Source organism: Podarcis bocagei (assembly GCF_964188305.1).
Source record: "Podarcis bocagei genome assembly, chromosome: 9".
Classification (NCBI taxonomy): Eukaryota; Metazoa; Chordata; class Lepidosauria; order Squamata; family Lacertidae; genus Podarcis; species Podarcis bocagei.
Genome location: NC_138134.1, coordinates 55,697,608 through 55,722,657, shown reverse-complemented (window position 1 = coordinate 55,722,657; position 25,050 = coordinate 55,697,608). Strand labels below are relative to the sequence as shown.

General features: G+C 42.7%; 1 protein-coding gene across 1 annotated transcript in view; it reads right to left on the bottom strand.

Annotated features, from left to right (window-relative positions):
* COL25A1 (collagen type XXV alpha 1 chain) overlaps positions 1–23,163 on the bottom strand; it is a 320,962-nt gene extending 297,799 nt beyond the window's left edge. The window contains exons 1-2 of the mRNA XM_081208237.1: positions 22,708–23,163; positions 21,146–21,215 (exon numbers count right to left, since the gene is read on the bottom strand). Coding sequence (XP_081064363.1) covers positions 21,146–21,215; positions 22,708–23,031 — 394 coding nt within the window. The 5' untranslated portion in view covers positions 23,032–23,163. The remainder of the gene's footprint in view (positions 1–21,145; positions 21,216–22,707) is intronic.
* Between the last annotated feature and the right edge of the window lie 1,887 nt (positions 23,164–25,050).

Sequence of the window (25,050 nt, the reverse complement as noted above, 5' to 3'; positions counted from 1 at the left end):
AAAGAAAAAAAAGAACTCAGTTTAAAGAACTCAGTTTAAAACAGTTTCAGAAGAAACCTCTTCAGTTTACATCCCCCCCCCTTCTCCAGCCAGTTGCTTTGTTTCCATTAGCTCTTCCCAAACTCTCTCAGTTTAAGAAAGAAACAGTTTTTAAAAGACTTCCCAAAAAAAAGCCTCTCTTTCTCTGTCAGCTAGATGCTTTTCCCCATTTGCCTCTGGCCTTAGAAAATACAGCTCAAGGTTTAAGAGAGGCCCATGGTATCATTTTACTATTTGCCCATTCCTAATTATATTTATCTCTACCTTTGTTATCTTCTGTAACATGTAGGGTCAGTGTCATTACTCAGTCTGTATTTTCAGCTTTTACGACTTTGAGAATTGCTTTCTGCTATCAATCAAAGGGGGGGGCCCCTTGTCTTAGGAGAATGGCCAAGGTTTTCTCTGCCTGGCATGAAACATTTGAAAATCTACTTTTGAAAATCTAAGCCCTCTTTAATATACAAGTCCTGATCAAACATTAATAAAATGCAGGCTTATGCCTGATGCCTCATTCCCCCCTTTCAAGCTCAAGGACCTTCATCCCAAGTGTCCTTGATAGCTTGACCTTCATCATATTCCTGAGGTAAAGCTCTGTATAGGGCCATGATATGAGGTAGAGTTTCATTTGAAACCATCTTGCTAATTGTACTTCTAAAACATGAAATGATACATGGCATCATACATAAAACCATTACCACTACTGTCAAGAAAAACAAGCAAGACAATAGTATCCCTTTGAGTCCTGTGACATTAGGTAACCAATTGGTGAGCCATCCCATATCCCATCCTTCCCATGTTTGTACTGGGACATGTGCTATATTCTCCATCTTTGTGGCCAACACACGGATTGCCTCACCATTATCTGAAATGTTAAAGCAACAGGCATTCCCTGTCAAGTTCAAGACTCCACATAGGCCTCCCTGCTTGGCAAGTACATAATCCATTCCCATTTCCAGCTGCAAAATGGCGGCTCTACTTTCATCCAACTGTTGTGCAATAAGTCTCAAACTCTTGGCCGTTGCATTGGTTACAAGTTCCACTACTGCTTGCAATCGAATTATTCTGTTTAGATTATAAATAGGATCCCGTGCCCCTTGTATGAGCTCACCAGGATTCCAGGAGGCAGGATCATAATAGGCTATAATGCGCTCTGGTGGCCAATCATCAGTACCGCTCCAACTTTGGGTACTTCCTCCTGCTATATGAGAAATATCAGCGTTTCTTCGTGTACGCTTGGCCAAATTAGTGGGCATAATCCACATTGGTGGCAATACCCATCCCAGAAAACAAGTCCCACTCCATTTGGAGGGGAGTTTCTTGTATGCCCATTCTCCACATATCCACCACAACCATCGTGTCTGAGGTCTTTGGTACGTGGAGTACAGAAGGCGAAATAGCAAAAGAGGTAGAGAGTTCACAGTGCAGTATGTTAGATTGCCTTTTTCTGTCACAGTTATGTTCCATACCACTTTCCATGCATGAATAAAAGGAGGTGCACAGGGCAAGGCATCCCGAGTTCGATAGGTAGTATCGTGTGCCCAGGTATTCTTAATATTATCCCAAGTATAGTGACAATGAGAAGAGCCTATCATGGTAGAATCAGCTGCATCTGATGATCTATGTACACAGAATTCCCCTTGTACAGGTATAACTCGTAATGGTTTAGTTGAGTTCCATCCGGGGAAATTCTGTACTTCTGTTTGGTGTGGTATTTCGCTTACCATACCAATGGCATCTAATGGTATCGGTAATAAGGGCATACCTCCCTCTGAATCATCTGGCCCGAGAGAGCAAACAAGGCAATTGGTCCTATTTGCAACATTGGCTACCATTTCAGCTAAACCTACCCACATATTGTGGTCATGGTGGAATCCATATTTAGTCAATTTGGCCAGATTCAAGGACCCTTCCCCTTCCCAAGGGATCAGGATTAATAGAATCATGTTGATGTCTAGCATATGCATTCCTTCCACAAAAGATTACCTTATTGTGATAGCAAATAAATATTAGTCCCAATATAATTCCCCCAGTGACAGGAATGGGGAACCACCAAGACCAAAACATATATCCCGAGGATCCCCAATGAGTAATATCTCTGATAATTGTTCCACAAGGGGGGGGCAGTCAATCAATTGTGGGGCAGTCAATCAATTGTATAAGAGAATCTTTCCTTTCACAATCGCTGGTTCAGATGCTCCTCAAGCTTCAGGCGTGCGCAGGTCAGCCAGCTTCCAGGTTGTGGCTGCAGCAGGCCGGTCGTCTAATGTTGCCCGTGACCTAGCCCGTTCCCGGTAGGGCTAGATACAGGGGTTTTTGGAGAGAGTCAGTTTAAGAGGATTAGAGGGGTCACCTTTGCACGTCCAACTGCCTTCGGACTTCTTCAAACGGGAGTGATGAATCCAGGGGGTCACCTCAGCTACCTTCACCGCTGTTGGAGTAGAGAGCAAGACGGTGTAAGGTCCACGCCACTTAGGTGCAAGTGGATCACGTTTCCACTCTTTCACCCATACGTTATCGCCAGCCTGGAACTGATGAATCGGCTCGGCAATGCTGCACGGCGTGCGCTCGAGGGCCCACCTGTTAAGAGAAACAAAAACACGGGAGAGAGATTGCACTTGTCCCTGTGTCACATGGTCTCCTATTTGTTTAAGATCAGCTGAAATATCCTGAACAAAGGAGGGCGGTCTCCCATACAGGAGCTCAAAAGGTGACAACTTAAGTCTTCTTGTGGGTGCACACCGAACACGAAACAGTGTTATGGGTAACACATCTACCCATCCCAATCCCGTTTCCTGGGTTAATTTTGCCAATTGGGTTTTCAGAGTCCGATTCATTCTTTCAGTTTTCCCTGAACTCTGAGGCCTATAGGCTGCATGCAGTCTCCATTTCACTTGTAGGACTCGACATACTTCTTGTACTACTTGATCAATGAACGCTGGCCCATTGTCACTTCCAATGCATCTAGGTAATCCAAACCTCGGGATCAATTCAGTGAGGAGTCTCTTAGTTACCTCTCGTGCCTTTTCAGTTCGGGTGGGAAAAGCTTCAACCCATCCGGTAAGAGTATCTACAAACACAAGGAGATACTTGAATCCCTTAGAAGGGACCAGCTCTGTGAAGTCCACAATTAGGCTTTCCATGGGGACATATCCCACATGTTGGATTCCAGGAGGTTGTACCGGTCCCTGCCTGGGATTGTTTTTAGCACAAAGAACACATTTCTGTGAAATGCAAGTTGCTAATTGTGATAGGTTAATAATATACAACTTCCGACTGAGACTCTCTCTGGTTGCAGTACCGCCAAGGTGAGTAGATTCATGATAATTTCTTACAATTGTGCCTGCTAGATGATGAGGTACATAAATCCTATTGTCTGGCAGGATCATCCAACCGTCCTTCACAACTGCTCCTTCCTGTTCAGCCCACTTCCTCTCTTCTGGGGTATAGTGAGGTTTAACTTCTTCTGGAACTACCTCTGGTATGAGGGCTGCTATAAATCCTCCCACAGGCTTTTGGGCTGCCTCTCGGGCTGCTTTGTCAGCAGCATGATTTCCTCTGGTTATTGGATCCCTTCCTCGTCCATGACCTTTGCAGTGCATTACAGCAATCTGTTCTGGAGCCCATACTGCTTCTAACAGGATTTCTACTTCAGGTCCATATTTCAAGGCTTTCCCGTGGGCTCCTATTAGACCTCTTTCTTTCCATAGAGCACCATGTGCATGCAGGGTTAAGAAGGCATATTTAGAATCAGTATAGATGTTTGCCTTACATCCGGCTGCCAATTGCAGAGCTCTAGTTAAACCTATAAGTTCAGCTTTTTGTGCCGAGGTGCCAGCAGGCAAAGCTTCAGCTTCCACAACTTCCTCATTGGTGACTACAGCATATCCTGCTCGTCTGGCACCTTCATGCAGGTAACTGCTACCATCAGTATAATATACAACATCTGGATTTTTCAATGGTTCATCTTTCAGATCGGGTCTACTGGAATAAACTTCATCCATTATTTGGAGACAATCATGTGATTCTTCATCATCTACCTCTGGTAGGGGCAGCAAAGTCGCTGGATTGAGCATATTCACTACTCGTAGATGAATCCTGGGATTTTCACACAATAGGCCTTGGTACCTAGCCATCCTTGGGTTTGTTAGCCAATAACTACCCTTATATTCCATGAGTGTCAGAACAGCATGAGGTACATTCACATACATCGTCTGGCCGAAGGTAAATTTATCAGCTTCTTTGACAAGGCTGGCAGTGGCCGCTACTGCCCTTAGGCATGGAGGCCATCCTTTTGCTACTGAGTCCAATTGTTTTGACAAATAAGCTACTGGACGGTTCCAACTTCCTAATCTCTGGGTCAGGACTGCCGCTGCAATCCCATTCTGTTCATGTACATACAGCTGAAAGGGTTTTTCCGAATTAGGCAGTCCAAGGGCTGGGGCCTCCATAAGTCGTTGTTTGATAACTAAAAAGGCTTGTTGCTGCTCAGGTCCCCATACGAATGGGTCCTTTTCTGCACCTCGAGTGCTTTCATGTAAGGGTTTGGCCAGACTGCTGAAATCAGGTATCCATAGTCTACAAAACCCTGCTGTTCCCAGGAATCCTCTGAGTTGTTTCCTTGTGGTAGGTTCCTTGATAAGGCAAATAGCTTCTTTCCTCTCTGGCCTCAATGCTCGTTGTTGGTGTGAGATGTCAAAGCCCAAATATTTGACCTTTTCTAAACATAACTGTGCCTTTTTCTGGGAAACTCGGTAGCCAGCTTCCCAGAGCAAGTGGAGCAGTTCCTCTGTACCTTCTTTACAGGTATCAAAATCCTTTGCTGCTAGTATAAGGTCATCTACATATTGCAGAACCACCTTTTCTCCAGGTATTGAGGGGTAACTTGTTAGATCCTTCGCCAAGGCAGTGCCAAATAAAGTTGGGGAATTTTTGAATCCCTGGGGCAATCTCGTCCAGGTTAGCTGGCCTTTTGTTCCTGTTAAAGGGTCTTCCCACTGGAAGGCAAATTAGGTTGGCTCTGTGGTGCCAGCCGGCAACAGAAGAATGCATCTTTCAAGTCCAATACAGTAAAAAATGTTGCTTCTGGTGGGATCAAACTCAGCAGGGTGTATGGGTTTGGTACATTTGGGTGCAAGGTCTCGATAGCCTGGTTTACGAGCCTCAAGTCCTGCACTGGCCTGTATTCATCTGTCCCAGGTTTTCGAACAGGCAAAAGGGGTGTGTTCCATTCTGATTGGCAGGGCTTAAGCAGACCATATTTTAATAGGCAGTCCAAATGTTTCTGGATGCCCTCTGCTGCTCGCCGGGGTAAAGGATATTGCTTTACAGATACAGGGGTAGCCATAGGTTTTAAGGTTACTACAATTGGAGCTATATTCTTGGCCATTCCTGGTGGGCTATTTTCGGCCCATACTCCTGGTGGCACCTGTAGAGTTCGGAGGAGCTTGTTTAACTCTGTATCCAATGTGGGTTGGACTTGCAGGGCTGACATTAGGCGCCATGATTGTTCCTTAGGTACTGAGAGGGAAATTATTCCTGCTGCCTTTGATGGCAGTTTCATTTCTGGACCTCGAGGAGTGAAGGTGATTTGGGCCTGCAATTTGGACAGCATATCTCTACCTAAGAGAGGTATTGGACACTCAGGTATATACAAAAACTGATGGGTTAAACGATGTCCCCCAATCTGGCATTCCAAAGGTTGGAGGAAAGACCTCTTAGCTGACTGACCAGTGGCACTTTTAATGACTACACTTTTGGATGCCTTTTTCTGCAATAGTTCTGGGAGTACTGAGTATTCAGCCCCAGTATCAATCATAAAGTCTATTAAATGGCTTCCTAATTGGATCGTGACCGTGGGCTCCTGGAAGCCTAACTTTATGGAGTCCGGTCTTTCCTAGTCTTGGGTAAAATCCTCCTCTGCCAGTCCAATGACATTGTCCCTACTCCGTCCTTGTCCAGGTCTCTGATATCTTCCATCTCGGATCATTCCCCGTCCCCGTCCCTGGTTTCTTGGGCCGGAGCCTGGGCCTGGGCCTGGGCGTACTTCTTCCAACCTCAGGGGTTCAGGACACTCCCGCTTCCAATGACCCTCCTTCTTGCAATTTGCACATTGATTCCTTCCCAGTGGTGGATTCCTTCCCCGCCCTCTTCCTCCATTTAAGGGGCGGTAGTCTTGCTTCACTGCTGTGGCTAGCATTACCATCTTTTCCTTCTGCCACTTCTTCTTCTCTTGTTTCTCAGCCTCATCCCTATTCCGATAAACTCGGCGTGCAATGGCCATAATTTGGCTCATCAGCATCCCTTCCCATCCTTCGGATTTCTGAATTTTCTTACGAATGTCAGAAGCGCACTGGGCCACAAATGTAGCAGTAATCATTCTGCTGTTTTCAGGGGCTTCAGGGTCAAAAGGAGTCCATATACGATAGGCTTCTTGCAGCCTCTCTAAAAAGTCTCCTGGACTCTCATTTGGTTTCTGTTCTACTTCTGAGACTTTAGACATATTAGTGGGCTTCTGGCATGCCCTGCGGATACCTTGCACAAGCGTCTGGCGGTAGGTGGTAAGTCTGGCCAGGTGAATTACATTGTTTGGATCCCAATTAGGATCTTCCAAGGGAAAGTTGTCTTGGAGATGACGGTCAATATTATAAATATTTCCCACTCTGGCCTGCTCACGCAAATATATCTGTGCCTTTTCAATTATGTCTCTCCTTTCCTCAGTGGTGAACAGAGTATTCAGGAGCTGGCGGCAATCTATCCAAGTAGGACTATGAGTATTTATTATTGAAGTCACCAAGTCCATCATAGCCTGAGGTTTTTCTGCAAAAGATGGGGTGTGTGTTTTCCAATTCATCAGATCTGTAGTCGTGAATGGAATATATTGCAGGGTCGAAGTTCGAGGTGGCCGTGGTCCGAGTTGCCCGTTAACCAGCACAGGCTCCTCAAGTGCATCAAATACTCTTCTGAGAGGGGCTACTACGTGATCTTTCTCTTCGCCTTGCTCTAGGGGCCTCAAATCATAGGGGATGGTATTTGTCCCAAGGCGTTCTTTTAGCAGCTTTATACGCCTGGCTGTATTGCTTGCTGACCGATTAAGGTCTCCCTGTAACTTCTGTAATAATTCTCTAGGACTTGGATGTACAGGGGTTTGGGGTAGGCAATCAGTTGTTTCACTAAAAGAGACTGTAGATGGAGTTCTACTGGGACTCACAGATGGAATAACCACTTCTGCTTGGGCTTTATTATAGGCCTCCAATGCCTCCTGAAGATATTTATCATAATCTATCAAGGAATCAAGTTCTGTGACTCCAGCCCCATTATTCATTCCACTTTCTTGCCTTGGGGTTACAACTGGTGGAGTGTTTGGATTAGGCTCCCTTCGATGTGGAGCATAAGGTGGAGGTGGAAGCAGCTCTTCCTCTGGTCCCTCAAAAATGGGTTTGAGTTTATTTGGCAAGATTCCTTTCCTAGCTTCGGCTTTTACAGCCAATAATTTGCATCGTTGGACTTTGCATTCCCTTATCCATGGAGGATTTTTATTTAATGTGCTCAGCCAGGAATCTATATATGAAAATTGTTCTGGGCACCCTCCAATTTCTTTGGCGATGTTAGACCAAAGTTTGCTTACTAAATTTATATCAAAGGTTCCTTGAGATGGCCATTCAGTATTTTGCTTCGGCCACTCTAATTCACATAACGTTCTCAGGCGCTCTGGCGTCATTTTGACTCCATACGCCCCTGAGAAGGCTTTCTTAAAATTATTTAACATACATTCAAGAGGTGTATTTTCCCCTTTTGAACCCCCAACTCCCATTGTATGGCCCTGTGAAGTATCCACTCAGTCACTCACACACACGCTTCGTGGGTTTCCTTGCCCAGATGGAGTCGCCTCACTGGGAACCGAAGTACTACCCACTCCACACTCAGGTCAGCTACAGATTGCTCTGTACTTTCTCACACATACAATGCGTTAGATACTTCACCACACACTACCTCCCATTCTTCCCTTTTCCCCCACCAGATCACCATCTGATGTATCCAACCACCTAGCGTACTCAGTTCCCACTTACTGAGACGCAGAAGTTTGATCAAGACTTCTCTTCCTCCCAATTAATTGGAGGGCCAAAAATCCCTTTGTGCACTTACCCCTGGTTGGTTCCGTTTCCCCCCCGGTCCGTCGCCGCCAGTGAGCAGGGTATCAGACAGACGAGACTTCTGCGTTCCCCCTGGAAAAATTTACCAGTGCGCGCTTGGGTAAGCAGTTTAGAGATCCTCTCTCTTGTACCCTGCCCAATAGGGCGAAGGGGCTGCGTTCCAGCAGACCACTTATCCGAGTCACAGGAGCACCATAAAATGTAGCACCCTGCTTGTGGTTAACGCTTAGCTGGAATGAAATATTCAACGCAGCAATAGAGAAATTAAAATAATTATTTATTTGTCAGACAAATAAATGAGAGGCACAGTGGTATATGGTTACCAAGCTCTGGCCTGGCTCCTGCCATTATGGCCAGCCCTTATATTCCCTTAATCCAGCCCCCTTTGCTCCTCCTGTGGCTGCCTCTGTCCAATCAGCCTGGTTGGATTTCCTATTGGCTGATTGCTATATCCAATCCTAAAAGATACACCCACATCCTCCTGTCCTTATATGGAGGACAAAGAGCTATATATTGTTACATCTATAAATGACAAATAAGTAGTAATATATCTTACATGTGTCTCAACAAGGAATCTTAATTACCAGCTCACCTCTTGCCCTCCCTGCCCTATTGCCTTCTAAAACAAATGGTTAATCTTAAATTTTTATCTTAAACATATGTCAAGGATCTTGAGTTTCACATCAACATTGAAAGCTATCCTTCATTTGAAGGTTTCTAAACAAATGTCTGACAGCTAATATATCTGGACAGCATTTGATGGCGTCTTCCTGTCTGGCAGGGGGGCTAAACTGCTGGCTGACTTAATTCCAGGATAAATACAACTCTTTACAACTATATGAAATCTAGCATTTCTTAAATCCTTTGCATAATTACATTTAAGCCAATATACTTAATACACAACACAGGTAGCCTCCTAAAAGGAATAAGGCCTTTTTAAAGTAGAGAGAGAAAGAAAAAAAAGAACTCAGTTTAAAGAACTCAGTTTAAAACAGTTTCAGAAGAAACCTCTTCAGTTTACATCCCCCCCCCTTCTCCAGCCAGTTGCTTTGTTTCCATTAGCTCTTCCCAAACTCTCTCAGTTTAAGAAAGAAACAGTTTTAAAAAGACTTCCCCAAAAAAAGCCTCTCTTTCTCTGTCAGCTAGATGCTTTTCCCCATTTGCCTCTGGCCTTAGAAAATACAGCTCAAGGTTTAAGAGAGGCCCATGGTATCATTTTACTATTTGCCCATTCCTAATTATATTTATCTCTACCTTTGTTATCTTCTGTAACATGTAGGGTCAGTGTCATTACTCAGTCTGTATTTTCAGCTTTTACGACTTTGAGAATTGCTTTCTGCTATCAATCAAAGGGGGGGGCCCCTTGTCTTAGGAGAATGGCCAAGGTTTTCTCTGCCTGGCATGAAACATTTGAAAATCTACTTTTGAAAATCTAAGCCCTCTTTAATATACAAGTCCTGATCAAACATTAATAAAATGCAGGCTTATGCCTGATGCCTCACTATCTGGGCTGCTGATTTTATGCTGTTTTCTTTAGATTGGCTGCTTTTGATATATAGGGTGATATCCAAATAAGGCGCACTCAAATTAAACTCACTGGAAGTCCTTTGATTTCAATGGGTTTATGACATATTTCGATATCACACAATGTTTGTGCATTTTTATTTCTGATTGTTTGCAAACCACCCTCAGAATTTATATGAAGTGTGGGGTAGAATTCTCCATAATATGATAACCTAGAATTAGAGTAAAATGTAATTTCCCCCACGCCCTACCCATGTAGCACAATGTAGTTTATGATTGCCATCTTATGCCCAGTTACCTGGGAGCGAACCTCAAGGAACTCCGTGGGACTTACTTTTGAGGAGGCACATATAACATTGCACTCTTAATCCTTTAAAACATGGCAACATATATTGCGCAAATATATGAAAAGTAAGCAGACTGAACCAAAAAATGAAATGTTTTCAAATATTACAATTGCAAAAGCAGAGAGCAACTGGCTTCAGTGCAATGTGCAATCACTTCTTATTTTTTACATTACATGTAATTTGTTCCTCTACACCATCGTTGTTGACATAATATGCACATAATTAAAATTCCCTCTAAAACTTTAATTTATTCTGACCATTATCCATTAGCATAATTCAAACAATTAATTATAACACTACACAATACCAAGGGGATTCAGAATTATTTGTTCTTACTGTAAACTTTGGATTGTATTTCAAATACAAAATTAGTTTAATCCACAGAAGGTAAGCAATATGTGTGTGTATGTGTGTGCATATAGAATGGCACACACACTAAATATATATATATATGCACATACAATAACACCCTTTATGAAATTATTCTTTGAGTAAAGCTTCTTTCGTCACATAAAAAGGGAAGTCCTATCCTCACCACAAAGAAGAAGAAAAGACCAGCAGTAACAAGCAAATGTCTCACTGTTATGGCTATCCAAACTGTATATTCCCATCATGTAGAAGCCTTGCAAACCCACATGGCAAAGATGCAAGTGGTATAGCCATTGTACCTCCTGTATGATTTCAAGTGGCAAAAACCATCTGTCTATTCACTCTGAAAAGCCTCCCCCTCCTCACTCAAGCCCCTTCTTACAGAAAGCCATAGTATCCCTGCCAGACTTTGAACTGGTGTCTGTGTGTCACACACAAAGTTCCTCTCAAGGCTCTTTCTGCTCAGAGAGGTTTCGTAAGGTTTAGGCCAAAGTGACCAATCGTGGCCTAACAAAAAGGTTAGTGTGTCTGGCCACAATGCAAGAAAAAGATGTGAGTAACCCTCTTTGTAATGACCTACATGCACCCCAGTGTAAAGAACACTGAATGCAGTCAGAGGAGGGATGCTCAGGCACCCGAAAGAAAGGAAATTATTGGGGAGGGGAAATCTGCCTTCAGCTGGAAACAAATGCTCTTTAATGCCAGAATGAATTTTCCCAAGGAGCCTGAACAATCATGGACCCATTACTCCCAATCCAAGAGCTATTAATAGTACTTGATTAGGCTAAACAGAATAACAGATCCACTTCAACTCCTGAGCCTGATCAGTAGCAGGCAGACTAAGTACTATATTGTGTCTGTCTCCACCATATAGGGCTGTTCTTGAGATAAGGGCAATTTGCATACCAGAGTTATTTGTGTTACATGAATGCACTAGCAATGATGGGCAGAAGCACTTTAAAATAGGTTTCCTCTTAACCAAGACAGACGAAGGACCTCCAGAAAAAAGTTTAACTCAGAGAAAACTCATTTAAATTAATTAACATGACTACGTTAGGTTCATTAATTCCAATGGGTCTACTCTGAGTAAAACTTAGTTGACTACCACCCAATGGAACTTAATTTTGAGTAGTATAGGATTCTGCTATAACTGCCTTTCAAAATCTGCCTGCCACATACAAAAGATTTCAACCAAATATTAACCAGATTTCAACCAGAGGAAGTACTGTATTAATTCTAAGCCAAAACTGCTTTGGGTATAATTCCCAGTAGACAGCAAGTGTCACGCCTCAACTAAACCTAAAGCTTTCAATCAGGTCATCTTTAGTCATCTGTATCATCCCTTTCAACTTTATTGGTCCCCCATGGCGAACAGAATTAAAAGGTTTTATCTTAGCCAATAAAACTAATTTATTTCTACTGTAGGGGGATAGGCTGAGTAACCTTAAACAGGTTAAGGAAAAGCCTGTATGCTACTGCACTTCAGCAAACATCTTTATGTAGGGAGCATAAAAGCACTGACAGGGGGAAACCCCATAAAATTAAGGGACAGCATGACAACTTAACATCTAAGAATGGGAGGAGAAACAGCACTGGAACAGCCCTGTCAACAAGCAAGGCAGACAGTGCATTGCCTCATTTGTTTTGTGAAACTGAGCTTTCCTTCCAGGTTCCTGCAACTCCTAATTCATCTCTTCTTTTGCACAGTCTCTTTGGTCATAATAAAGCAGTAACACCCTGCTGATATCAATTTCAGCCCTGTTTTAATCCCTGAAATTGATTTATTCTCTCTTGTATGAGCTTCCCTAATTGTAATGCCTCAGGAAGCAATCTTTATGGAACACTGAAAATTAGAAATGTGTTGCTATAGTATTGCATCATCAACATTATGTCCCTGTGTATATCCCAGTTAAGCACTGCACCTTAAGTGAGCCCCTAATCTCATAACAAAATTAAAGTAGCCTTTGCAGTACTTAGGAAATAATGCCTTTGAAGGAAATAAAAAGGCCCTGCTGACTTCGTTCGCTGAAAATTCCTCTGCTTTTCCTTCCCAACTATTTTTCTGGCCAAGCAACATTACTCCATCAACCTGATGCACACCAGTTGCCAAATCTTGACATGTCTACTTATGTTCTTCTCCATCTCCTCATCTAAACAGACGTTTCATGTTCTGCTCCATTCCCTGCTTGATTAGCACTTTGTTATTATCTCAGGTCTTCCTTCTTCACACCTTAGTCATTTCACGTCCACAGTTATTCACAGTCCTTGAGGTATTGCTGTCCTGAGCTATTTAAGGATTTATAAGTCAAAACCAGCACTTTGAATTGGCCCTGGAAATTAATTAGCAGCCAGTGCAGTTGGGCCAGGATTGGTTTAATATGCTCAAACTATTTGCCCCAGTGAGTAACCTGGCTGTGAATTCTGCACTAGCTTCCAGTTTCCAGACTATCTTCAGAGGCAGCCCTATGTATAAGGCAGTAATCTAACCTAGAGGCTACCAGAGCATGGGCAACAGGAGTTAGGCTGTTCCTGTCCAGATAGGGGCACAGTTGGGCCACTAGCCAAAGCTGATGGAAAACACTGGAAAACCACCTGAGCCTCAAACAACTGCAAAGAATCCAGGAATATCCCCCAAGCTATGTACTCGCTTTCAGAGGGAGTGTAACCCCATCAAGAGTAGACAACCTCCTATCCATCCAGTCTAGGTGCCTAAGTCTTATCTGGTTTGAGCTTCAGTTTGATGGCTCTCATCCAGCCCATTACCGAGGTTATAAAACCCTATAAGGCACCACTTACATTGAAGGCATTAATCATGACAAATAATGAAATGTTTTACTGATTCGAGCCACAACAAGCTAAATTAATTAATGGAGCATCTTCATAACACCATCTAAATCAAAACTATGGATACAGATCATACCAGGCTAACATTTCAAGGCTGCCTTGCCTGTAACATTTACTTGGTTTTACACATTTTCACACAACAGCACTGAAGCAGACTTGATGGCCTCACCATGGCAAATTTGCACAGTAAGCATGAGAACACTTCAGTTAGAAAACTATGGGACTCTTGGAGGAGCAGCACAAAATAGATGCAGATGGTGAAAGAAGGAAGAAAGAGGCAATTCAGAATGATGACAGCACCCACAGACTGGAAATTATTTCAAACCACAGGTGTTGCTGCTTCTTTAATAATAATAATAATAAAGTCTAGAAAGAGCAAGTTAGGTTCTGAAAATGCTGGTGTTGTTCAACTCACTTGGTATGGGAAAAGGAAAGCTATCTGAACAATAACATGCCAAACAAACTGGTATATCACCCTTCAGTTCAAAGTCTAAAATGAACATTTTTTTAAGTTACAGAACAAATGAACTGTACAAAAAGTTACTCATCCTGCTATATAAAAGCTTTTTGTAGAGCTGCTAAGCTAAGTGATCATATACTGAATCTTCAGTATTTACTGAAAACCGATTCATTCCATGTCAGTGTTCCCACATTTTTGATCTTCCTTTCAAACTGGCTGTAACCTCAAAAAGACGAACGTTCATCACTGACGGTTGTTTATTTTCTGCCAAATACCATCAGCACAGAGAGAAGGTTCAAAGTTTTGTTCATATGCTAGGTGAACCTCCTGTGCAATTGTTTCCACTGAAATCAATAGGTGTTCTGCTGTTGAGCTCAGCACAACCAAAACAGACATAAAGGTATCAATTACGACAGTGTCATTTCTATATATAATAGTAGATTCCAAGTTCCTCACTTCTGCAAAATAAATTTATTGCACTGGTGATTTATGGATATGTCTTTTTCCACGCTTCTTCCAGAGTTTACGTTACATTCAGTTACTAATCTTTCTGCCTGTTTCACTTGGTCCTTATTGGATAAAACTGAATTCTTAAAATTGAATTTATCTGACTAAAGTTGCAATCCTAAGCAAGCTTGTGAGTAAACCCCACTGAACTCAATAGCCCTTACTTCTGAGTAAACATGCTTAGGACTGTGCTGTTTCTTTTTCCCCTCTCTTGGCTATCCCAGCAAAAAAATTTTACACCCCCCCCCTTTTTATATCATTTCAGAACCTTGCAAAATAGTGTCATTGTCAAATTGTTAATTGCATGTCAAGGTATTCAGTTTATTTTGAATGTTTTTTATTGGATTTATCTTATGAGCACAGTAAAACATATTACGATTCTAAACTTTTATTGGAAACCCTCATTGGATTACCATGTAATGAAGGAAAATATATCTATTATGTTAATAAACATTTCTAAAATTCATTCATTTCTCTCTGATAAAATTATTCATTTTTCATTTAATGTAGGCTTGATTACTGTATTGAATCAGCATGAAATATTAGCCTTAAGCTAATTTGGTCCCTTTCACATCAAAACAGATGGTTTGAATGTTGAAATTGGATTGCATTTACACCCTACATTCAACTACCATCTCTTAAAACCTTCATGGCTATGAGCAGGCTCAGGGATGACTCCTTATCAAAACTAGAAGGTCTGTGCCTTTAACAACTGCATTGTAGGCAAAAATCAATTTTCATCTGTCGAATTCTACCCATCATGGAGCCCTCATGCAGACAGCTCATGTTTGTAGTACAATACTATGCATGTTTATTCAGAGTTAAGTCCCATTGTGTTCAATAAGGCTTACAGCCAGGTAAGTGGGCAAGTCCCATTGTGTTCAATAAGGCTTACAGCCAGGTAAGTGGGCAAGGGATTTCAATCTAAAAAAAGTTGAAGCAGTTTTAATTGCCAGCATTAACTGAAACTTTGACTGAAACACAGATTATATTGTGGCAGTTGGAACAATAACTCCATATTTGAGAAAAGCCTTGCCTACAAGAGGAAAAGAATCGAAATGAAACATCTTGAAGGCTACTCACTCCAGTTTGCAGCCCATTTCTGAATGGGATAGCATTTTTGTTTATACACGAAGGTATAAAACTCCATTTGGCAAAAGGTTAGTATCTATTACATACTATATGGTGCAAAAATAATGATGATGAATGGCTGCTATTATTTATATATACCTTTTACTATTCAACTCTATGGATGTTTACTAGGAACTGTGTTCATGGTGATTACTCTCTAATAAGCGTGCATTGGATTGTAGCCTCAGAGACATTTTCAATTGACTTTCTTTCAGCATGAGGCTTATGGCTTCTTACAAAAGGGGGGGACAGGACCCAACTATCACAGTAATACCTCCGCGAACGTCCGCCTTGTCTAGCGTCCATTCTGGCGAACGTCCGTGGCAAACCCGGAAGTACCAGGACGTGTTACTTCTCGGTTTGCCACTCGCGCATGCGCAGAAGCTCTAAATCGCACTTCATGCATGCGCAGAAGCACAAACCGCTCCACTTTGCCCTGCATCCTTTTCGGCTAGCAGCCGAGGCTCCGGAACGAATCCCGGCCGCAAAACGAGGTACGACTGTATTTGATTGAAACAGACTCTTCATTGCATGTCACTGCAGAAAAGGAAGCAGCCAATAAATAAAACATACATCATTGGTGGACACCCAGATTTCAGAGTCTGGAGAAGTGTCTTTGTAAGAAGAAATGAAAACCCTATTTTCCCTAGACAAGGGATGGGAAGTAAAGACTCCATTTGGTTAAAAGGAATCCCATGCATGTTGGCAGGCCAGCCAGGGAAGGTCATGAATCTGGCTTCTCTCAGTGACCAAGACTTTAAGAAACCTATCTCTGGCCATGCAGAATCCTACCATGGAGAACCACAAGGGAGTGATTAGCTCACACTAATCAGAATCACGCTTACTGCACTTCAATGTTTGAGATCAGATCACTTCCTAAATGGCCAGGAGATTGCAGTTTGCCAAGGAGAAAATGGAACAAACTATTTTTTACAGGGTTCATAAAGGACCAGCAGAATGTCACAAGTCACATTGAAGCTAGGAGCATTTTGCAGTACTTGCATCATCATCATCAACAACGACAACAACTATTGTAGAATCCATTCAAATAATCCAGTGCTGATCCTGACTCGCAGTAATGTAATCATAAAGTATAAAACCCCATGGAGTTTTAAAGAAAAGAATCAATTCGAGAACACAGTCTACACATATGAATCAGAATTATATATCATACTAGGTGGTGTGTGTGTTTTATGAACACTTTTAGTATATTTGTATTGTTTTCATGAATGTTTTATTATGCAATTTTGTATTTTATGTTTCCTGTAAATTGCTTTGGGACTCCGTTCAGTTGTGTGAATTGATAATAAATAAATTCAGTAAATTAAACCACAATGGCATCAAACAACACTAGTCCCCAGAGTTCCATCTTTATTTACCTGAGCATTTCAATGGCCACAAAAATAGAAAATTGTGTTCACAGTAATCTAAATAAACAATTTCAAGACCTACTTGCTCTGTTTCCACGTGATGCTAACAGAAAGTTATGGAGCTTTGAATAAATCTTAAAACTGACCACTTTGCGATAATAAAAAACAGCTGATAGAGTAAGGCATATTTGAGAATTGATACATAAGATCACTTCAAAGCATTATGGTTCAAACTTTTACTCTGGCTGAACATGTCCCATTTTTGTTGCGTTGCACAAACTGGTGTCAACAGCCTTTCCCACAAAAATTGTTGCTGTTGCTGTTATCTACTTGCTTGTTCTACAATCAGAAATTTAGACTCATATACATAAAACTTCTGGGGCTAACAACATGTTTATAGCCATTTAATGATCTTCATAACTGAACAAAAATTTCAGCTTGAGGTTGGTGAGCAGCTATGACACACTGACCAACTTCTTTTTACCTTTGAAAGCTCCCTGACCTAACACAGTGTCAGAATTAACTTGATGCACATACTGGCATGGCTTGTGATACGCTAATACAAGCATCTAGTACAAGTAGTTGATCATGCAACAGGCAGGTCTGTAACCATATGGAAGCCTAACTTCCAAGCAAACTCAGAACACATGAAATACTTTGATTGATGGATTTGCAAGAGGGTTTGTGCAGGGAATAGGCAAGAGGAGTGGACAGTGGCTGTATAAAATTATCTTTAACTGTTTGTTGTAGTTTTATTTAAATATTTGCTAAATTCTTATCCTGACTGGAAACTCAAATATTTCATTTTTAGATCACTTCAGTTTTGAGACTTAAAATTTAATTTACAAGTTTTGAGATGCAGTAATCATACGTATGATCACTCTTCAATACCTTCTTCAGAGTGACTAGTGATCAAAAGGTGGGGTCTGCTTTTTTCATCCCATGACAATTTGAGTCCTTTTAAAAAATAATTCACATTCTATTAATCTCACCTAATTTTTAAAGTTTTCTATCCCTGACACATGCCATTTCAACACGTGCTTCTCTTCAGCATGTTGGAATATGTCTTCCAGTGTACTTACAAATCCAGTTGATTTCAATATAATGGAACACAATACTAAAGACATAGAGAAAGAGAAAGAGAAAGGATGCTCAGGTAATAGTTGGTATAATGTGGAGCTCTAGTGGCAGCAAAGAAGAAAGGCAGCATGTGTAATAAGTGCAGTTGTATGAAGAGGCTGTGTCTAAGCTTGAAAGTAGACCAGGAATTTTTTTTGAAGCAACTATGGTGTTTATTTTCAGTTACAAATATAATGGAGAGCATGATATTTGAGTTTCAGCTTCATAGAATGCATCTGCATGTTGGATCATACCACTTAAGAAAGCAGTAAACCATGCCTACTAAAAGCTCAAAATTTTGCTACACACACATATTAGCCAAAGCCTGACAAAATGTTTGTGTGTCTCCTCTGAAGAAGAAGGAAAGTTGTTGTTGTGTATTACCTCTGCTCTTACAAATTTAATGTACGTTTTAAGGTGATACAGGAGCCAAATCCTAGGGGCCGAGGTCCCTTGCGGCTCCCCAAATAAAATATTAAGGGGATTGCCCCCTGCAAAGTTGATGGGCATTGCCATTCAAATGGTGTGCATGTGCCATGTCGTGTGATCAATTATGTGGAGTGGGGTTTTCCTGCCCTCCCCATATTTTATACAAGTTGGCACCCCTGCAGAAAATACTTCTTCAGACATGGCTATTTAAAGCAACAGCCAGCCATGCTTTTTATTATATACAAACCACTCAACAATGCTGGAGTAATATAATCCAATGTTTGTTTCGGACTACTCTGTTTCCAGAGGAGTTTCACATTTTGAACATTTCCTGGGTTAATAAATGGTATCGCCTCATTTGCACCATGCTTTTTGTTCTAGAGAGCCAAAATGGTTACCAAAGCCTTAGCAGCTCTTTAGTTTAATGCCAGTTTAGCTGTTAGTACTGTTGAAGAAGACGATAAAGAGCTCTGTACTACTAATCATCACAGTGAAAACCAAGCCTGTTCAGATATTTCTTTTTAGATATAACCCAAGATATCTGAAGTGCAGTTTTAAGAAATGCACATATCTTTTGATAATACACTCAGTGGCAAACATGGATTTGTCTCTGCGTAATGAACCTTAGCTCTAAGGTTCAGTCATCCTCTGAAGCCTTCTTCATGCATAACTCAATTACAGAAGAGTACAACCACATTTCCAGCCCCACCCACAGCATCAGCCTTCCTGCCTGGCCCTGACTCCAGACTCCTTACATTAGCATGGCCATCTGCAGTGAAAAAGCCTGCATGTGTACAGACTTTCCTACCATGAAGACACTTCTGCGATCAAGTGTCCCAGTTGCATGAAACTTCTGCATGAGAAGGTACTTGTGCATTCATCACAGAAGGCCACACTACTGTATGGTCAGTGGGGGGGTGGTAACTAGGCAGAATGCCCAATGCTTCCCCCAGGAATGTGAACTGCTCCCCAGTAATCATTTGATGCCTACTTCACATGAGTACATATGTGAAAGGGAGGGTCTTATGTTTAAGTGTATCTAATGTACTAATTACCAGGCTAAGTTACTTTGCTCCTTATAAAGGCAAACCAGCAACTTTTCAAAACCGAGAGTTAAATGGCTTACTCATAGTTATCCCACATTAATATTTAAATTAATAGCATTTTGCTTAAGGTGTGCACCCTACATAAATACCTACAACAGTCCCTCATCCTGTAACACATTTCAGTTTCAAGATGCCCAGCATAAAACAGCATAACTTCATATATAACTTATAAAAAACATTAAGGTAAGTTACCTAAGCACCACTAGCCTTTTCAAAAAATAGACCGCAAGGATAATAACATTTCACACATTATTGACCCCATTTTCATAGAATCCACCACTTAAAGGTTTGCTTGCAAAGAATGTCCAGTGAAGTTAATGGATTTCAGTAGTGAACTCATATCCCTTATAATAACATACAGCAGGAGACATGCAGTCACCTGGTAAAATATCCCTTTACAATGATGAAGGAAACAGTAAGGAAACAGTAACCAAAAAGTTTATGTATTATTTAATGCAAACTGAAACCAAACACTAAAATTATTTTTGGATCTGTTTTTTGAACTGTCTGATGTACTTAACATACTTGCTCCTTTCAGAAGAGCCAAACAGCTGCACAGAACTGCTCACAGATGCGATCCTACACTACAGAATGTCAGAATGTGTGCTGCTGCTTGTTAAACACAAACATCTCTGTAAAGCTTGTACTGCTACATGAATGCATTCAATCACATATCTAACACTTCACTCTTAAATACATTTATTCGAATTGAATCCCACTGATTTGAATGCATCATACTTAAAAAATAAGTGGATTGACAGTTTGAGCCTATCCATATTAACTAAGTTCCACTGAATTAAATGAGACTTAAATCTTAGAACATGTGGACAGGATTGCAGCCTTATAACCTTATCAGATGCATTTTGTTCATTAATACATACCACTGCTTCCAGTGGGATTTACTACCAAGCAACTGTGCCTGGGATTGCAGGCTCATGGTGCAATCCTCTACAGTTCTCCTCAGAAGAAGGTCCATTGAGCATATAAATCAACTTCTTCAGCCCCTACCCAATAAAATATTTAGGGGGGCTTCCCCCCACAGAATTTGTAGGCATTGCCATTCAAATGATGGGTGGGTGCACTGCATTTTGTGATTATGCAGGGCAGGGCTTACCTGCCCCCCCTTTTTAATTCAAGTCGGCACCCCTGCCACTGAGTTCAAAGGGACTTCCCCGCAGGCCAATGGCTGTAGACTTGATTTAATAGAGGATAAGTCAAAATGAATAGAATGCAATTAATTTTTTTGGCAAGCACACTTAAGATCACACAGCACAGATTAAAAGTACTTAAGAGGCAAAATATTAACACACATTGCAATTACAGGTGACTATCAACTTACACAGGGATTGCATATAGTCAAAACACATTGGCTTCAATGGCGGGTGGGATTGCCAAAGTCTTTTTTCCCAGATGTGTCCCCCCCCCTTTTCACTCCCTCTTTTTTTATTTTTTTCCTGATTACCAAGCATGTAAAGCAAAATGCACACACATTAAATTTGTGTAAATTGTGAATTACCTGTACATGGAAGAAAACTCCACTTATTTCTGTAAAACTGATCTTTACTTAGAAAGTTTAAGGCTGTTCTTCTATATTAATTAACATTTCCCCCCCCCTCTGTTAATCTCAAACTTCAGAAGACAGAAGATATGCTTCTCAAACCTTTCTTTAGCACCATCAGCTAATCAAAGAAACCATCTACAAGCATTAAACAAAAACAGAGTTAGAACTGTCCAGGCTGCTGCCATTTACCTGGTGGGCAATTGCATTCTGGAGGAGCTTCTCTTGCTATTCTGATTCTTGCCATATGCTCATAGGACTTCTGTAGGGAGGAGAGGTAAAGATAGAAAAAGCAGTAAGCAGCATGTTAGTCCCTTGCAGGAGAAACTGATTAAGAGAGCTGGTGTTAAACATTCTGTGGATCTGTGTTGCATTATGATTTACCTCTGTTTAATATCCTACTTAAGTTACAACGGTCTCTAAACTTGGATTTCAGTCAACTCACATCACTTGTTCACCCCGACAATAGCTAATGGATTAAATGGTCACACACAGAGAGACACTGGCTTTCACTTGAATCACCCTTGCACACGTTTTACCTGCTCATGTGAACACAGTCACCCACCCTTTCCCACATCTGTGAAGCACAAAATAATGCAGAAAACTTGGATTTGAGTGAATATCTGTAAATTAGAGATGAGAGAGTAATGAATATTTTATATATGAAGGTCAAATGCTACCACAATTATAGGAGCAGCCGCTGCCAATTGGATTCTGGCTGCTGCCAAATGGTCACTAGGGACAGGTCCTGGCAGCCCACTGAAACTTGGATCCACATTTTACAGCCACATGTCTGTATGGGTTCTTGTTGAGCCTCAAGTCTGGAACATTTTTATCTTCCAAAAGATCTCAGTAAAAGCATTTTAAGAGCCACAACACTAAAGTAAAAGGGATTTCTTCTACCATTTGGTGGGAACGGCATCACTTTGAAATACACACGGAACAGTCCTGATATAACAATACAGATGTCTCTCTTTTTTTTAAGCTATCCCAGGTCTCGTAAGACTGTGCCTTTATCCCATGCCCACAGAGCAACACAGTTCATAGAGCAACGTGGCCATCCTGATTTTTAACATCTTGTTCAAGCAATTACTGCCCAAGGCTTAATTTAGTTTCAAAGCTCAAGTCTGTCTAGACAGCACCCTGTTTGGGGTTTGTATGGCTTCTTTCCTTTCTAATGTTAAAACAGAAAGGTGCACTGTACATGCTCAGAGGCACCCTCTTCATTATTATTGCTTCTCTGTAAAGAAGTGTGTCTGGCTGTTAACCAGAAGGCTGGTGATTTGAGCCCACCCAGGGATGGCTGTGGGCAGGATTTCTACATTTCTAGGGCTTGAGCTGGATGACCTGGAGGGTCCCTTCCAACTCTGCAATTCTATGATTCTATTTCTCTGTGAATAACAATAATGAAGAGTGCGTTTCTGTAGAATTCAAAGCCAACCAAAGGGCTAAGCCATGGGAAGCCCTGTCCGCAAATTACCAGAATAAAACCAGCTAAAAGTCATTCAGCCACACAAAAATGTTTGGCTATTTTCACACACTCTTTTCCTAATACTGTATTTACCCAGTTTCTCTCTCTTTTTGTTGAAAGCATGCCCACACGAACCCCCTACTTTTCTTCTATTGCCTTTGGCTTCGATTTTGGGCTACGCATGCAACTGGCCTCCATCAGTAAACAGAGAGGCATTCCTGAGGTGGCTGGCTAACTGTCTCTTCCTGGGAGTCCCACCCTCAGCCTCCCAAGGCCACCCCACCTGAGCCAGAAGCCGCTCCACGTTCTCCTTCATCAGTCCATTGAGCTGATCCAAAGAGTAGCTGGGCAGCAGTTGGTAGGAAGCAGCAGCAGCAGCAGCAGATCCGTCCCCTTGGGCCGTCTCGATGGCCAAGACCCTGGCCTGAAGGTCACTGGTCTTCATCCCCAGATACACGCAGGAAGCGATGGATGCCGCCGAGAGCAGCAGGGCAGCCAGCAGCGAGCTGGGGGGCGCCGTCCTGCCGGAGCAGCAGCGCTGTCCTCCCCAGCAGCTGGCCTCCCCGTTGGCACCCTGACCTTTGGCGTCCGGGCTTTTCCCCACCATGCTGGGCTGCTGGCACAGGCGGAGGGCGAAATCCCCTTTCCTCCTCTGGGGAGGAGGGACACTTGGCCCGGAGCTGCCCGCCCCCAGAAACGCGAACACGCGCCCCCCACTCGCGACAAAAATAAACTCCAAGTCAAGCGGGGCTTTCAAGGCAGAAAGACCATGGCGAGCTTCCTCAGGGCGCCCCTCAAAATTGCCATCCACACGGTCCACACGCCGCCTCCGTGGAATATTCTCCCTCGAGCGAAGCCCGACAACCTTCCCAGGTGCTCCCCGGAGCCGTTTTCCCCACCCAGCGGCGCGGAGCAGAGACTTGTTGCACCGCTTTCCTCAGGCTTCCTTGGTGCGCTTTTACGCAGCGCCCGGGTCACTTCGGCGGCAAGCCAAGTGCGAGGGGACCCCAGGAAGCGGCGAGCGGCGGCGGCAGCGGTTCTCTTCCTTTCCCCGGAGCGTGTTTGCAGCCCCCTGGCTGCGTAGGCGCCTTCGGTAGCGGCTGTCAGGAACAGTAGCGGCGGCGGCGGCGGCAGCGACTCCTGAGCCTCGCGCTCTCTTCTCTGGACTCTGCACAGCGCACGCCGCCTCCAAGCGCCTGCCAGAACCGCGGGAGGCTCATTAGCATAATTTATTCACCTAGACCGAGGGGCGGGCGACCAGCGCGCTCCCGGAGAGAGAGAGAGAGGAGGCTGGGGGGTTCGGGCGGATTTGCATAATATATGCAAAGCCCCCCGGCGCCGCGGCGTTACGTTGCTTTCCCAGGCTCGCGGAATCGGGATCGCTTCTAAATTGCAGTGTGCGAGGAAGGCAGAGGGGACAGGTCAGGAGCAGGAGTTTCAAGGGGGCGCAAAGAGGTACCTACGTTCAGAATCGGTCCCGGGACTTTAGGCAGCTCAGGTAGAAAGGTTGCTCAGTTTTTATCAATGTTTCACATCAGTGTATCGCAATGTACCACCCTGTGAACATGGGCGTAGACGGGGGGGGGCAGGGGGCAGTTGCCCCCCTAAAATCTCTAAAAGTATTGAAAAGCATTAAAAATACTCAATTAACTGAGGTTCTGTCCCCCCCATCAGAAGCCTGCCCTCCCAAAAAACAAAAGCCTGCCCCCCCATAATGTCCTCTTTGGGGGGATTTTTACCCGTGATCTCCCCAAAATTAGCTCAACAACTTTTTGGAGGCCCCCTAACAAAAATCCTGGCTACACCCATGACTGCGGATGTTTCAATTGTTGTTACTCTTTTTGTACATCGCTTTGAAACATTTTGCAATCCATAAATGTTACAAAATATTTCTTCCAGGGCTCTTAGGCAACTTATTTGGTGTGTATCCTCACACCCACTGCCTCTCCTGTGTTGCCCTCCACACAACAACCTTGTAGTGGTGCCCTCTGGCTTCTTAACAGAATGCAAATGACTCCAGGCGCAGCCAGCAGACTCCTACCATACAAAGAAAGCACATTCAACATGCATTTAAAGTGCATGGCTTCCCCGGGGGAATTGTAGGCAGAGTTCCCAGCCTCTTTAACCAACTGCAGTGTCCAGGATTCTTTGAGGGAAGCCATATGTGTTGAATGTGCTTTCAATGTATGGTGTATGGTTCTGCCCGAGCCTGGTGCTATGCAATATAGCATGCCAAGAAATAAGGAGAACGGAGTATTAAAACAGCTAGGTCATGACCAGTGATGCTGTGCTGGTTTGTGCTAAAGATAGGATGATAGTCTACAACTGGTTCATCATTTTAGGATCGTGATAACCAATTGTCTTATTTAGGATCACTGTACTGCAGCGATTAAGAGTGTCAAAATAGGATCTGGGAGACCAGGTTTCAAATCCCCCACCAGCCATAATACTTCCTGAGTGACCCTGGCCCAGTCACTGCCTCTAAGCCTAACCATCACAAGTTGTTGACAGTATAAAATAGTGGAAGAGTGGAGAAATCATGCATTGAGCTCCTCGAAGGCAAGGTAGAATATAGATGTAATAAATAATAAATAAATAGCTCAAATGCATTGTATATTTCATGCTT